The following is a 17,256-nucleotide window of genomic DNA, read 5'->3' as shown; positions in this document are numbered from 1 at the left end:
AGCTTGCTCTGACATGTCGTCTTTTTGTACATCTTTTTCTCTCATGAACTACACTGATGCTTACTGGTTGCTTAAAAATGACAGATCTTTGTACTTTACAATATTTGATGAATTGGAAATGTAATGTTCTGCTCAGTGCATTTGAATTGGTTCTTTCTGCTGCTATACATCCAATCTGTTGTTTAACTCACCAAGAGTTTTTAAGTATCCATTATATCCATCCACACGAAGCAGGTCGGGGTCACTTACACTGAAACTAGTTTTCTAGAATTGATCGTTATGCCTATGAGGTGTTGTGAAAAATATCCATTTGGAAGGTTTCTCAATGCCACAAACATGCAATTGCATTCTAATGGTGACAAACAACATTTTCAGAAGATTTTCTTTTAATGACGAAATTAGGTAAGAGAAAAGTAGTTGCTGGTCCTTTCAGCAGCAAATGGAGAGCACAGAGGAGCTCAGTAGGAGTTAGTGAAAACTACAATAATGACTTGGCAACTGAGCGTTGCCTTGAGGACTACCCATTTCCCACAAAAAAAAAATAAATAAATAAAAATTGTGCATTGAGCTGCAAAGAGCCAAAAACGGAGTAAATATTGGTGTTACTTTTCTGTTCGAGGCAGTAAAGGACTGAAATCTGATGCAGAACTCGCAACATTTCTTCTGAACTGGTAACAAAAATAAAGATGATCTGTGAATGCTGTGGATGCAGTTTCTGATGTAGCTATAAATTTTCACTGCCGACTCTGATTTGCTGATTCTGTAGGCATTCATTAATGTGTTGCTGATCCCCCTCTGTTTGTTGTGTGGGCATTACCAAAGAGTGTCTTCATACAGCTAACTGTATAATGTCAACTGTAAATGAGTAAAGGTGGCAGTGTTACCGTGACCCGCCCACACATTAACAGCAGTAATTAGCATCTTTTGCCCGTCTTAATGTTAGATGGCTATTTTCTTGTGATTATGATGATTATTTTCAGGTAACAGGTAAACAGTATACCTTGTCTGTTAAAACTCTGCCTTCTTGTGGTGATAATATTTGAAAACATAATTTACATACTACACCTGTAACATTTTATTGAGGCATTTTGGGTAAACAATTTTTTTTTTTTTGAATGAGAATCACGTTTAGAGTTCCTGGTTGATCCAATCCCAAGTGGACAGTGTGAAGCACAAGTGTGAAAAACCCAAATCAGACCGTTCAAATCCAATCATTAAGGCCTAGTTTAATGGTGGTCCAATGAACTGTTTGTCTGCAGAACAAGTAACTGAGATCTGATGAGAAGAGGTCACTCATGACACGTGTAAATGCAATGTAACACCATTTAAATCCACTTGTGATCAGGTCACCCAGGACCCATGTTATCACCGGACGCGAAGAGGCACTTAGACTAGCAGCAAACTTGACTGAACAAGATACTCAAGTAATGCTGAAACAGTAAATTGTGAGGGCTTCGGTACAATTAGAAATTCTAAAGCACCCTGTATCAAACTGCTCAGAGTTGAAGTAACCAGAGAATCTGGCAATGTTTTCCTCTTTGGCTCCCCCTATATTTGTAGGACGTAACACAAATCAAATCTCCATCTGAGCCCTACACATGCACAGCCATAAGCGTGATTTTGTTCTCATGCTGAGAGGGCTGAGGAAGACCACCAGAAAAGTCACCAAAGTTGTCGAACAAGGTAGGATAACTTTACAGGACCTAACAAGAATAAAAACGGCACTTTTTTTTTTAAATACTGTAATATATATGATGAACAAACACACTCAAACAAGACAAAGCAAAATGTTCTGATATATCTATAATACAGTTGACTTTTTTAATGTGCATTTCTGAAGAATTTAAATGTGACAAATGGTGTGAATGGATGCATTTGCAACACAGTTTGCATTGTATATATGACAGTGCGATGAGTTGCAAGTGAGCAGAGAACCTTTTCAAATGCTGCAGACTTTGGTGGGAAATTTAGGAAATAACAAAAAAAAAAAAAAAAACACCCACTAGTTTTACATAAGAATTGTTTGCAAGTGAGTCAGAAATTGGACTGAGGTGGCAAACTGAGGCTTTACCTGTGACGCAGGGACGATAAAGAGGATACATATTGCTTTACAATCTCTAATAAAGAACATTATATAGATGGATGTGCTGCTGTTGAAATGTTGTGCATTTCCCAATAGCTCTCACACAGACCACTGAAGTAAATGTTTGGAGTACAAAAACATTTAATTAGATTTCTAGGAATAAACCACAGCTTCAGCCTCCTTGATTCACAGTCAAAATCCTTCCAAGAGTACAACTGTGATCATTTATGAACTTTCACATGTTGGGAACTTTCTTGATTGAGCCAAGCGAAGGAGACATGAGAAATCACTGAACAAGAGAGCTAATCAGTTATTACTTGCCAACAGCAACAATTCATTCATCATCATGTTTTTTTTTCTCAAACAGTAAAATCCTGTCTGGTTAGTCTGTTCCTGTCTTGTTCCTCAACTTTATCTCGTTTTCCTCACTTACTCTGATTGCGTTGTCACATTAACCACTGTCGCCTCCAATTTTACCAAAGTTTTGAATTATATCATCCCAGCCCTGAGCTTAGAAAATCATGATTAAAGAGCTCAGGGACAGTTGTCTGAGTTCTGGCACCAAAAAAACCCACGTATGGGTCATTAAACAAATCTTCAGCCTCTCTCATCACTTTCTTAAGCAAATAGAGAATGTCTACAATTTATTACCGAGTCATGTTTGCATAATTTATTTACAATTAGCTCACTCCCACATCAGGGCAAAAACCAACAACAGGAAAACAAAACCAAGAGGGACCGACATTTCAAGTAGTCCCCATAGTTTCAACACTGCCCCCTTGTTGCAGAAGGAAGCTAAAACACGTAGAAGTGCTTTAAGTAGCACCACTATGCGTAAGAAGATCTATGCCCAAGCACTACAAAATGACTTGGCTTTGAATCAGTAGCTATCGTGTTGTATCATTCTTATGTGTAAGAGCTCGAGACCAAGGAAAGCTTACACAAGAAGGAACAACAACAAGGATATTATTCAGAATTGGTACAAAACATTAATTTTCTTGCCCAGTGATTCTGATATTTGGCACTACTCTCAACACCAATCTAGCCTGCACAAGTGTTTTGTTTGTTATTCACTTATAACACACACCAAAGCAAACACTGGATTGAGCTTTGATATTTTACTCTTTAGTGCGACTTAAACAACCCACTGCAAAATCTGTGCATTTCACAATCATCACAATCATCTTCCCATGATGTTTTACACCTGAAGGTTACTTTGATTGTACCAAGCTGAAGAGGGCATAAAGCAGGTTTTACAGCTACACTTAAATGGTTGCAGTGCTTTGACAATATAAACAAACAGAACCAGGGTAAGTGCATTTTGTGAAGAAGAGAGCTCTTCCCGACTTAAACACTTGCACATAATCAGGGACCTTATTGGCTATTTGGACAAGTAAGAGGATAAGGACAGGACATATCACAAAGATAAATGTTAATATCGTAATGTTTACAAAACATTCTGACATTTCTGGGATCCATCTCTGCATGGCCTTCACTGAGCAGCCATGGCTACAACTGGAGATATTTAACTTCAATTTAGACTCTTTACAAACTTGCTTCTCTTGGTTGTCACCAGTCACCACCACCAAAAAAAAAAAAAAAGACTTTAAAACTGTATGTGACTACCAGACTGCTATGACAATGGGGAAGAATAAATTCATCTATTTATCTATCTAAAATGGGGTTGAATGATTGTGGTTGCAGAGTCACCACTGAAGCAGGATGTACAAATTTAAATGTTAAAGTAATATGAGATGAGATTAGGAAGGTTACTATAGCGCATCTGAATTTGATTCCAGCTGATGGAGGACTACATTTAATGGTACAACACGACTGCAGTTTCAGTTTTTCATTCACACCTCATGCTGTATAGGACCACAGGGGCTAAAGCCCATCCCAGCTGTCATAGCACGAGAGGGGGGTACATCCTGAACAGCTCACCGGTCCATCACAGACCCAAACAAGACCAACGACCATGTAAACTAACACTCACACTTTCGGTCAATGAAGAATCACCATTTAACCTTACATTAATTTTTACCTGAAGAGAACCTCCCATGTACGGAGAGAACATGCAAACGCTAAACTGACAGGCTCCAGTTGAGTTCTTGCAATTATCTCCCTCCTTCTTTGAACATCATGCTGTCACTGTCTCTCACCCGCTCAAGCTCACCATCGCTGTACTTTATCGCCCACCAGGCCCTGCTGGGGACTTCCTGGAGGAGCTAGACACTCTTGTCTCTCACTTCCCTGATGATGGCTCCGGCCTCATCCTTCTCGGTGACTTCAACATTCAGACAGAGAAGCTTCACCCTCTTGTTTCTTTTCTCTCCTCCTTCAACCTAGTTCTCTCCTCATCTCCTCCAACCCACAACAACATACTGGACCTTATCTTCACCAGGCAATGTAGCGCCAACGTCTCTGTCACTCCTCTTCATCTCTCTGACCACTACTTCATGTCCTACACCCTCTCCCTCTCCTCTCCTCCCTCCCGACCTCCCCCCACCTACATGGTATCTTCTCGTCCCAATCCACGCTCTCTTTCCCCCACTGACTTCTCTTCTGTTCTCTCTGCTCTCCCTGCCCCTGAATCTTTTTCTCTTCTTTCCCCTGACACTGCTACTGATCTTCTTCTCTCCACCCTGTCCTCCTCTCTGGACAAACTCTGTCCCTTCACCTCCAGGCCTGCATGCTCAGCTCCACCTGGCCCTTGGCTGTCGGACTCAGTGCGTACTGAGAGGCGGAGCGTGAGGGCGGCCGAGCGCAAATGGAGGAAAAGTAAACTCCCTGAGGAGGACCTTCTTGCCTTCCAGTCTTTGCTTTCCACTTTTTCCTCCTCTCTCTGCTGCAAAAACTGCCTTCTTCTGTAACAAAATTCAAACTTCTGCTTCCAACCCCAAAAAACTCTTTCAAACTTTCTCGTCCCTCCTCCAACCCCCTCTTCCCTCCTCCTCCCTCCTCCCTGACGATTTTGCCGACTTCTTTGACAAGAAGGTTAACGATATCCGATCTTCCTTCCCTCACCCCCCAGCTGTCCACACCACCCACACTTGTCGCTCTCCCACTCCTCCCTCTCTACCACCTTCTCCCTCACCTCCCTCTCTGTCCCACGTCTCTCCCCTCTCTGCAAATGAGGTCCTTCACCTTGTAAAATCCAGCCGCCCCACCACATGTTCCCTTGACCCAGTCCCTTCCCCTCTCCTTCATTCTGCTGCACCTAATCTTCTTCCTTACCTGACCCACCTCATTAACACGTCTTTGACATCAGGCTCTTTTCCTTCTGCTTTCAAGACTGCCAGAGTCACTCCTCTTCTAAAGAAACCAGCTCTTGACCCTTCAGAGATCAAGAACTACAGACCGGTATCCCTTCTACCCTTCCTGTCCAAAACTCTTGAACTCGCTGTCTTTAAAAGACTGTCCTCTTACCTCCACCAGAACAACTTCTTGGAACCCCACCAGTCCGGGTTCAAGGTGGGCCACTCAACTGAGACAGCCCTCCCAGCAGTAACTGAGTCACTCCAAACTGCTCGAGCTAACTCTCTCTCCTCTGTCTTGATTCTCCTGGACCTGTCTGCAGCATTTAACACAGTGAACCACCACATCCTTCTCTCTACCCTGGAGGGAATGGGTGTTTCTGGCTCTGCACTCTCCATGTTCTCATCCTACCTGACAGATCGCTCCTACCAGGTAACACTGAGAGGGTCTGTGTTGAAGCCACGTAGGCTCACCACTGGGGTTCCGCAAGGTTCGGTCTTGGGTCCTTTTCCTACCACTGCTATGCAGATGACACCCAGCTGATTCTGTCTTTCCCCCGTTCTGACACCAAGTGGAGGCACGCATTGCTGCGTGCCTGGCAGACATCTCGGGGTGGATGTCGATGCACCACCTTAAGCTCAACCTGGACAGGACTGAGTTGGTGTTTCTCCCGGGGAAGGGCTGCCCGTTCCGAGATCTGGCCATCACCATGGATGACTCCGTGGTGACGTCAATTCAGACCGCAAGGAATCTGGGTGTGACCCTGGACGACCAACTGTCGTTCTCGCCAAACATCGCATCAGTGACCTGTTCCTGCCGATTCCTCCTCTACAACATCCGGAGGATTCGCCCCTTCCTCACAGATAAGGCAGCGCAGATGCTCATCCAGGCTCTTGTCATCTCCCGCCTGGACTACTGCAACTCCCTCCTTGCTGGCGCCCCGGCTTCTGCCATCAGACCTCTGGAGCTCGTTCAGAAAGCTGCTGCTCGTCTGGTGTTCAACCTCCCCAAGTTCTCCCACACGACTCCCCTTCTCTGCTCTCTACACTGGCTCCCCGTAGCTGCTCCATCCAGTTTAAGACTCTGGTGCTGGCCTACAGGGCAGTGGAAGGAACAGCTCCTTCATACCTCCAGGCTATGGTCAAGCCCTACACCCCCGCCCGACCACTTCACTCTGCAGCCTCCAGGCGCCTGGCTGCCCCGTCACTCAGTGGTTCCTGCGCACGATCGACACGGTCACGGCTTTTCTCTGTTCTGGCGCCCCGATGGTGGAACGAGCTCCCGACTGATGTCAGGACAGCTGAGTCGCTGCCCATCTTTCGCCGCAGGCTGAATACCCATCTCTTCAGGAAACACTACCCTGATCGGCCCTCTTAGGACATCACCTGCTTCGTCCTAGTTCCTTACGCACTTATTTGTTCCCTAAATTGTCTTTGTTTTCTAAATTGTCTTCCCATTTGTCTAGGTACCAAACTTACCGCACTTACTCTAGCACTAGTTATGCTCTTAGCTGTTTGGTTTTGGAAGGAAATGCACTTATGACTTCTTGTGACCTGAAGTTCTTTTGCCTACCGATGTGGAACACACTTATTGTAAGTCGTTTTGGATAAAAGCGTCTGCAAAATGACCGTAATGTAATGTAATATACTTAACGCAGACTTTTATGCTCTGCAACTGAACTATCAGTCTTTGTCTGTTTGTACCAACATGTTGCAACTCTGAACTTCCTTTAAGCACAAAAGGACATCGTCTCATAGCAACTCACAACAGAGGAACATCAGAAAAGTGCAAGAAAAGATAATATGGCTTTCCTCTGATTACTTCACATGCACTTCTCCATGATAGGTGCTCTCCCATGATTCCTGAGAAGGCCGCACAATGCAAAGGTGTCTATTGGATCTCTGTTTATACCACATCTGGGGATGTCCAGGGACAGGTTACTGTGAAAGTGGAGGAAGTTTCTAGCGCTGCTTTTCAACTCTCTCTCTTTTTTTATTTGGTTTGTTAGTGGATGACTTTGGTTGTATCTTATTGATATGAGATGTTGTCTTCCCGTCACACATTTATAATGGAAGTCTCACCGTGTCCGCATTTTATAGACGTTATCAAGGAGCGTAAAGTTGCGATGCAGTAGATTGTCAAGGCGGAAAGGCTGTTTTTTGAGGTAAAGAATATGATAAAAGTCAATTCTATTCTGAGAGTTGATATGAAAATAAATCAAACATTGGCCAGAAAAAGGAGGTGTTTGTCCTTCACAAAGTCATAGAACAGAAAAAGAACCATCTAGCATCTTTAAGGTCCATAGGAAGAAAGTAGACACACTCCATACTAAAGGTGTGTTTCATTAATATAACTGAAAGGATGTTGCTATTTTTCTTCTTCTTTTAAAGACTATACAGTTTATGATCCCCACATAAAATCATAGAGTTGAAAGGAAGAACTCTTTGTGATTTCACCCATCGGTGTGTGTGTACTGCTATTTCAAAGCAGCAAGATTAGATTTTCAACTTTTGCCGAGGTGCAGGGGCGGACTGGCCATCTGTACGTTCTGGAGAAAACCAGAACGGCCGCCGGACCGGCCGCTGCGCAGCCGCCAGTGTTTTTTTTATTCTTCTTTTCTCTTGCTTATAATATACTGTTGTTCCATGTCCAGACCGAGAGGAGGGAACAATGCGCCTGCAGGCCCACAGATGTGCAAGCTCACTCGTCACTCAGTCGTGTGCAAGTGCAGATGGGAGAGACTGGAGATGCATACTGTTTCTACTCCTTAAAAAAGGAAAGAAAAAGGAGGGGCTGAGAAGGTGAGGAAAAAAAAATTAGGCAGTTAAAGAGCGAAGCATCCAAATGTCGGAAGTTGACAGAAATGTTTGCCAGCGGCAGCAAGTTTGGAGGCGACGCCGGCGGTTCTGAGAGCCAAACCGCTGTGCAGGACGAGGCTGAGGCTGCAGCACAGGGACAGATAGATGAGAGACAGATGCATGAGCTGGTGGAAGTTCCCCAGACAAGTGTAGGGCATGTAAGTATGAAAGGGGGAAAATTAGGGTTAGGTAATCTGACGTTAGCAAATGTTTTTTCAGGTTGCTACATTTTGATCTATACCCAGAAATTAAACAAAACTATTACAGTTGTTACAGTTGTTTGGCTCTAAAACACAAACATGTCACAGGCAACATGAATGCAGAAGAAATCCATTTTTAATTCGCATGGAATAGATGATGTAATACATAAACCCTGTTGTTTTTTCTTACCACCCTCAGAGGAAGACAAAACACCTGACTACAAAAAGCATTTACATGCAAAGATGGCACAGACAGAAAATGGCTAACATGCTGTGAAGAGAACCATACACTGTATTGTGCAGTATGTCTAGCATTTGACCAAATGAAACCAATCCCATCATAAGTGGAATGCAGGACTGGAAACATACTAGTCAAAGAGTGGAGGAACATGAAAGAAGATTAAGGTTAAGATTGAATTATTTTGACACCCGTATCTGTGGCTGATGAGTTTTCGCGCATCCGTTGTGGGCTGCGCCGAGTCAAAGTCCAGGGCTGTTTTTTAGTCCCAGTCCGCCACTGCCGAGGCGGTCTTTATCAGGGCCAGAAGTGACCCTATCTGGACACAAGGATGGATTTGAAGAGTGATCCCAATTGGACGAAAGTGCATTTCTTTCAAGACTTATATCTAGTAAATCAAGAACTTACTTTCAGAGGCACCACTGGCACAAGTGATTCTAGCTAATGAAACCATAAGAACCTACTCTTTCACCAGGTTGACATTCTTGTGAATGGGAGTAAATTGAAGCCATGGATGTTTTCAAGCTCGTGCCTGTCTACAGTATTGCATTTAAAAAACCATTTGCATTGGCTTCATGCCTGATAGCAGATGGCTACGTCAAGTATTTATACAGAGTGTGTTGAAGATAGAAAATTTATTTTCGTCATTAAGTTCTTTTGGGAGATTATTTCCTGATTCTTCAGTCATAAACTTGTTGAAAAACAGGAAGTGAAAACTGCATTTGCCTGAATGAGTTTTCATAAGAGTTTTCAGAAATTGCAATCTGTGATTTCAAAACTGTGATTTTTTTTTTTCACAAATTCATACTCTGTACATATGATCATAACAGCAGTTGCACTGAACTGTTTGCCTCTTTGCTTCACACAGCCTGACATTACAAGGCTGTGCACTTGTCTGAACCTGTTCAAGGTTCAACTACCTCAGCTGGTGATTCTGACTTTCTTCAAAATAATCTTCTTTTAATGCACTCTCATTCCTGTTGTATACAAAATCCCATCATTGATCACACATTTCTGATCTGGTGTGTTTTCTTTTCATGCAAAGTGGGAAATCAATTAAATGATCAAGAACCTTTGTTAGTTTGCAGATAATCTTTACAAAACAGCTTTCCCTTTTAATTAAAAGTGTTGTTATTGGTACAAGGGCAACAGATTTGCTGCAGACCCTGGGGTGTGTTTGTGAGAACTGACATGAGGGAAACTGTGGAATTTCTATACCAATGAAGGCAGGCATTAATTCCGTTCCAGTTGCTATGGTTACATGCAGCGTGGACCTAATGTACTGTACTTTATTTATTTATTATTTTTCTGTGACTCTCAGAAACTCTTTGCCTCACAGTTTTTCCTTCTTTTCATACAGACGTTATATGTTGGAATGCAGTTATGTGCAGAAGTTTACATCTTCAGAAACACAAAGATCCAGGTTCGATACTGGCAGGGTCATCCTCCAAGGACCATGATGGTTTGTTACTCAGACTTTTTTTCAGCCAGTTTAACTACACTTAAATATCGGTATCACTATAGTGACAACTGGTTAAATAAAACCATCTTTAATAAGCTTTAGACAAATAAGATGCTGATCATTGATGCTTTTAATTTGCCATGTGATGTCCTGCACTAAAGTGAAAAGGTTGTGGTGCAATTAAATAAAACTTTAAGATGACATAACAAGACTTTTAAATATTGGCTGGATATTCAATTTATGTTAAACTATTAACACTATCTGTAATTTTGAATTGTGAGATGGGAAACTGACACTGGAAATCATTATTACTTGGTTGGTCTGTAACTTTGAACAAAAAAAGAAAAAAAGAAAAAAAAGAGCTCTGATTGTAAACTCAACGATGTCTTATTGGTTTGATCCATATTTTTATCCTCGGTTTTTGTCACCCATGTCATGTCCCATTTGTTTATAGCTGATTAATCTCATTTAGCTGAATGTAATGTGTGCCTACAGTAGGATTTCAACTTTAGCAAACTTTTATTTTCACTTAAGGTGTTTAAGTGCTGTACATGAAAAAAAAAGTTCAACAAATAGACTTCTTTCGTCACTGTTATTCTGTCTATTTTTCTTAATTTCTTATTTATTTTCCATCTTTTTCTTCTTTTCGTAACATTATAATCCACACTGGCAAATATTCCTTTTTCTGTCTCCACTGGATTAAACTGTAGCTGCTGCTTTACCCATTTTTACCCAAATTTACCCATTGCTATGGTGGATCATAAATTGGAACTCTACTGCAGGTGGCCTTTGTTCACAAATCACGGACACGCTTCACGGTCAGAATAGGTTCACTTAAGCTGTTCTGAAATCAGAAACTGAGTTTTCCCCCGTTTCAGATTCACCTGCTTTCTGCAACATACCCTGATATTATACTCTCAGCAACTTCAAAAAGCTATGCTGAATGCTAAACTTTGATGTATATGTTTAACAAGTCTATAAACTTGCCTCAAGTACCACTTTTGTATTAAATTTAAATATTTCTAGGGTTTGAAAAATCTGTGCGTGCTATAGTCCTGTAACTGTACTTTGTGGACAGGGTCAATAAGTCACTGTATAATGTCTTTCTCTCTCCACTCTATCCAACAGCAGCTGGAGGTAGCAGCCACCTACGCATCTGAACTGTTCATCAAACATAACTTAGCCTTTCATTTTAAGAAAAAACAGTTTCCAAGGTCCAAACACAGGCTACGGACAGAGGTAGGTGAAACAAAGTCAAATTGAATTTTAAGTAGTTTTAGAAAACAGCTGAAAGTGCTGATGGCAAAAAACATCCAACAAAGTCCAAATTAAAAAAAAAAAACACTGACAAATTGACAAAGGGGAGAGGAAAAGACAAGATATACATACATATATATGTACACACACATACATAGTTGCATATATATATATATACACACACACACACACACACACACACACACACACACACACACACACACACACACACACACACAGGGGCTGAACCCAGATTGGAACAATTAAGGCATTTAACAAGGGCAGAAATTTGGCAAACACAGGAAGTAAATCAGAACATTACACAAAAAGTGGTGTAAAAACTGCCCAGCAGTTCTTTGTGAATTGGACTGTGCTATTTTAAGGGAGATTCGAAACTGTAGGGAGCAAAACGCTCCGTTTAAAGACAACTGGGAAGAACTAATCAACTGTTTAATACCTCACATTAGGTTAAATAGGAAGATTACCCATAAATCATTGTGGATACTTGTTCCAAGGTAAAAAGAAAAAAAAAGAAAAAAAAAGAGAGCGAGAAATTGCAAAAGAATAAAAATAAAATAGAAGGAGGTGAGTGATTGGAGAAGGACACAAACAAGCAAAAGCAACCTTTGATTAGAGATGGTGTCACAAAAAGTCCAACAGGGATACAGAAAGTGGCAGGCCCCAACTTAGAAAAAAAATACGAGAAAGCTGAAGCACGAGTGCACGAGTGCAAACCAAGACTCACAGCATAAATGTAACTGGTGACATAGCAGGAAGATACAGGGAAGGTGAAGAGAGCCTTGATAAACAGGCGGGATGAACAGACGGTCAAGCCCAGCTTATTTTCTTTTGATCCAAAAAAGGGAAAGTATTTCAGAAGAAAGAAGTAATAACATTTGGTCACCATTGAAAAGTCATTCTGTAGAGTAACTGCTGTGGGCAGGAATGACTTCCTGTACTTTACTTTGTAGCAGCAGAGCTGAAGCAGCTTCTGATTGATCCTAATTAGTTGTTTGATCACCGTTATGCATTAATATGCAGTGTCATGCATCCAAACAGGGGACACAAACAATAACTGAAACTCTAAACAGATCGCCAGATATAAAGTGGAAGTAATGAAAAAATACAAAACTGAAGAAATTTTGTAATGTATATTTACGGGCTATTATGTTATCATCTTATAAATTGTGATTAAATAATAAATAATAACATCAAATAAGAGATGAGAAGATATGTGTAATAATATGTTAAAATTAAGTTGAAAGTTAAAAACTATGCCAATGTATGTAAGACGCATCCTTATAAATTATAATTTTTGAATGGGGGTGGGAGAAAATAAGTATTTTTTACTTCATCTCACTCCCTTTCGAGCTAGTATTGATTTATGTTACCTTTGTTCTATATGAATATGTAAATTGATATGTATTATGGAAATGTATTTATTTTGCAATCTGCCTGAAAATAAGCTCGAAATAAACACTCAATCAATCGCCAACACCTCAAGACACAGGGTGTCGTGATCATTTACATGTAGTAGAGTTTGGACCGACCTAGTCTAATAATGGTATCGGGCTCTCATACCGACATCATTCACGGATCACACAGATGTTAACAACCCGTGACCCGATCCACATTTAAATCCAGACTCCATAGTTTGATGATGTTACTGATTATGAAATGCCTGCATTATAAATAATATTATGCTTACAGACCGAATATTGTTGCAGAATGTGTTGTTGATAGAACAATAAAATCCATTTGGTGCACATTTGTGCCACTTATACTTGTCTTAAGACATGCTTGGATTTCTTATCGTTGAAAGGGATACAGCCTGCCACAGAATAAGCAGTCAACAAGCTCAGCATGTTATTCATTGCTGTTATTTTCAGTGCGGAAACCGCTACAACTTGTAATTTGTAATGTTCATGTAAACACTCCAAGGGGCCCAAGTTGTGTTTTTAACTGAAGAGAAAACGCTGCCCAGGTATCTTGTTCATGCTTTCCAGAGCAGTGATCAAATTCGGCTGGAAATATGAAAGGTAGATGGATTAAAGAAAAGTTTTCATATTTATTCATATTGGAAAAAAATCAAACACTATCTAGTGAGGAAAATGTTTGATTTCACAGCCTGTTGGAAATCAGCCAAGATGAGCTTTACTTACAGACTGCTGTATCTGAACTAGTTACATAAGGAGCGTTATGAAAGTCGACCTCACTAAACACTGCTCAAACATAAGCCCCTTTCACACTGCCGAATAACCCGCGTTTAATTCGCGAATTTAGCGTGTCCGCTGTTGCGTTCACACTGCCGACCCGGGCTGCCGCGTCAACTCGACTCGCCTTTCGACCCGCGTCGGACCCTAGTCTTTTTGCCGAGCCGAGTTTGATGTGAACGCAATCGACGCGGGTCGGATGTGGGCGTGACGTGAGGAGTTCAAAAGACAGAATGGACAGCTGATTCAGAACAACAGCGACAGGTGAGGACAAGTTTCACTCTGTTTTAGCCTACATCAAGTTCGAGACATTTTTGAAGATGGCCAACTGGGGAGACAAGGAGGTCCGCGAGCTCCTCAGCCCCCGAGCAGAGGACGTTATTTACCGCCACACGTCGGGGACGGTGAAGGATGGACCTCTGCTGGAAGGGCTGGCGAGAAAGATGGGAGAGCGCGGTTTCCCACGCAGCAAGACGCACCGTAAAGTAACATCTCCATGAACTGCATATACAATTGCAAAAACGAGTTCTCAAGGTGTCCCGCCATCGTTTGTTTGAAAAATTTGATGAAGACAGGTGTATTTAACTGTACCTCCGACGCATGGCTTGTGCCTACGTCATTGTACACGCCCAGCATTTTATGTGTTTCGTGTGACGCTCTGCCACTAGGCAACTCCCCCTGAACTCGGCTTCAGGCGACACGGGTCACCCTGACACGCCAAGCGTTCACATTGCTCGACGCGGGTCGAAGGTGCAATTTGGACCCGCTAAGGTAGCGGGTCGCAGTGTGAAAGGGGCTAAAGTTTAAAAGATATCAAAGCCATCTTTATGTTGTCATTTTTTAATCATCTAAAACTGCAAAACCTTGTTTGACTGTAACTGTGTGCAGCTTTATGTTTACCTCACAGTGGGTGGGAGGGTCGTATTGGAGCACTTCACATTGAAATATGTTTGGATTTTTCTGTTCCCTCATATATGTTGAAAATTGGAGGACAAAATATTAGGAGCACCTTTTAAAAATGATGCAGTCCAGCGTACCACAACCAGAGAAAACTAGAACCTCCTGACTGTGTTCTTGAAAAATGCACATCATCGTTTCTGTAAAGACAAATTCTACGGCAATCTGTTGCTCAGGATCACAAAAAATTAGGGTTTTGAACAGTAAGGACTGGATATGTACTTTTCTCAGCTGATTCAGAGATGCTGTCTTCCTGCATATAAGCACACAGGATGTCTCTTTTTGGTGCAATGCAGTTAATAGAATAGAAAAATACTTAATTTATCAATTATATAATATGTCTGCTACTAAGTTTGCGCTAAAAACTGAGCTAATTGTATAATGTAAACTATACTCGTGTAAAGGTAGCTGTGTCACTGTGACTGGCTCAGACATTATGGCTCAGTTTCTTGTCATTACAAAAGAATTAACAGGCATCAAGGCCGATTAAGAGGTTTTTTTTTATCTTTCCTCTTGTTGTGACTTACTTACTTTTCCCCAGGCTGGGGAAAAAAATAAAAACTAAAAACAATACAGACATAAATGAATGAATTCAACCTAAATCTTAAAGGGATAGTTCGTCTCTTTTGACATGAAGCTGTATGACATCCCATATTAGCAATATCATTTATGAACATTTTCTTACCCCCTGCTGCGTCCTGTGAGCAGAGTTCCAGCCTCGTTTTGGTGTTGATGAAGGTAGTCCGGCTAGTTGGCTGGGGTTTAAAAAATAAAGCGTCTTGCTCCTCAAAACAATATGCGTTCAAAAGAGTAATACATTTGCATCACAAAATCGTCCATCCAGAAAAAGTCAGACCTCACATCGCTTGGCGCTATTTTTGCCTCCCTTCATATCAATGCGTCTAGCCACCTAGCGATAGCTGCACCTGTTACGGTGTTTACTGCTCGGTCTGCACTTCGGTCTGCACAGTTTACACAGCCCGTAGTGATACAAAGGTAGAGAGAAATTATGATTACAATGAATTGAATTCCAATTGGCTTGAATTGGACTTTAGTGCCTTGAGATGGCATTTGTTGTATTTGGCGCTATATAAATAAAAATGAATTGAATTGAACTAGCCGGACTACCTTCATCAACGCCAGAACTCGGCTGGAACTTGGCTCACAGGACGCAGCGGGGGGTAAGTCAATGTTCATAAATGATATTGCTAATATGGGATGTCATACAGCTTCATGTCAAAAGAGGCGAACTATCCCTTTAAAAAGGGAATGGAAACCTACACCTTGTCTGGAAAAACTCTGCCTCCCTGTGATCATGTTGAGGACCAAAGCTATAAAATGTGCCTTTAGAAGCTGGGACAATGATGAGTCATCATTGAATCTTCATGCAGATTTGAACAAACCGCCTTTTTGGGGTACTATTGATTACTGCATAAGTCATCAATGAAAAGGTCTAACAAGAACAGGAGCAGTAAGTTTGTGACTGCGATGTACACGATTGGTGGATTAATAATAATAATGGGGAATATTAAAATGATCTTGCCAGATTCATCCACAACTCCCACGTGTCTCACTGAACAGATCACAGCTGTGTTCTTGTTACAGAAAAAGGCAGGAGATGTAGAAGGGGCTGCAGCTTCTGTTCTAAGTTCACATATTATTTGTCTTTGAACATTTCTATGCACCAAGACATTTGCAAAAGCTTATCCATTAAACTTTTCATGCCACCCAGGGCGCTTGTCATCTGATAACATACCTCTAACAGAGCTGCTGGCTGACCATGGAGGAATGGTGTTTCGTCTCTGGTAGAAAAGGATGTAAGCTCCTCTGGTACATACTTCCTCCTCTGGCACCAGGTCTACGCTGCTGTCATCATAGCTGTACCACTGGCCATCCACTGAATTCCTACAGTAGGCTGAATCGAAAAGGGGAAAGGTATAAACAAGGGACACCTTAATAAGTGCAACTTAATGACATGGTTAAAAAATGCTGAAATTAAGTAAAACAATACAATGTTGACTGATAAGAAATTCCACGAGGAGACCAAGCAATTAATCATTTTCTGTACCACTGAGCTCAACTGCTGTGTTCAAACAAACACATAGAAGAACTGTACATTAAACACATGGAGCTCCCCTGTAGTAACTTCTATTACAGCCTATATTTCTTGTTGGTCTCATTCTTGGATTATGACTCGTACAACAATTGTTAAAAATAAAACTAAGGACATAGAAGGACACTAAACACTAAAAGAGAAGTTATTCAAACACTGGAGATCTTTCACAACTATCTACATTACACAGAGAACCATTCACTAACATAAAATACATCACTTTTATTTTTTTTTTCCAGAGCAGAGAATTGTTGCTTTCCGTTTATTTGCTCCCTGACAGGTGACAGCAGATGGCTATATTCAGTGTTTATCAAAGGTAAATGGCCCATCACACCACTGTGTTCATGTTATAGTGCACAATGCTCCCACCCCCAGGCTACAAAAGGTGAAAAAAACAAGATGCAGTCATATACACCACTATAGTACAGCATGGAACTGTGCACAGAGGCTGTGATGGAGACGACTGCTGCCTCCTCTTCAGTTTTGCTGTATTCTAGTCTCACAGTTGCTTCATCTATTCCAGCCAACCCCTGCAGATACAGACAGATCATGCAATCCTATTGAACATTTTTGGACTAGCACATATCTCACCAAAGCTAAAAGGCTGCCAAAGGGGTTAT

At 41.5% G+C, this 17,256-nt stretch overlaps 1 protein-coding gene across 1 annotated transcript in view; it reads right to left on the bottom strand.

The window, feature by feature from the left end:
• usp43a (ubiquitin specific peptidase 43a) overlaps positions 1-17,256 on the bottom strand; it is a 126,504-nt gene that overhangs the window by 6,545 nt on the left and 102,703 nt on the right. The window contains exon 14 of the mRNA XM_075462609.1: positions 16,280-16,438. Coding sequence (XP_075318724.1) covers positions 16,280-16,438 — 159 coding nt within the window. The remainder of the gene's footprint in view (positions 1-16,279; positions 16,439-17,256) is intronic.

Source organism: Odontesthes bonariensis, chromosome 4, assembly GCF_027942865.1.
Source record: "Odontesthes bonariensis isolate fOdoBon6 chromosome 4, fOdoBon6.hap1, whole genome shotgun sequence".
NCBI lineage: Eukaryota > Metazoa > Chordata > Actinopteri > Atheriniformes > Atherinopsidae > Odontesthes > Odontesthes bonariensis.
Note: the sequence above shows the minus strand (reverse complement) of the source record. Positions and strands in the feature narration are given on the sequence as shown.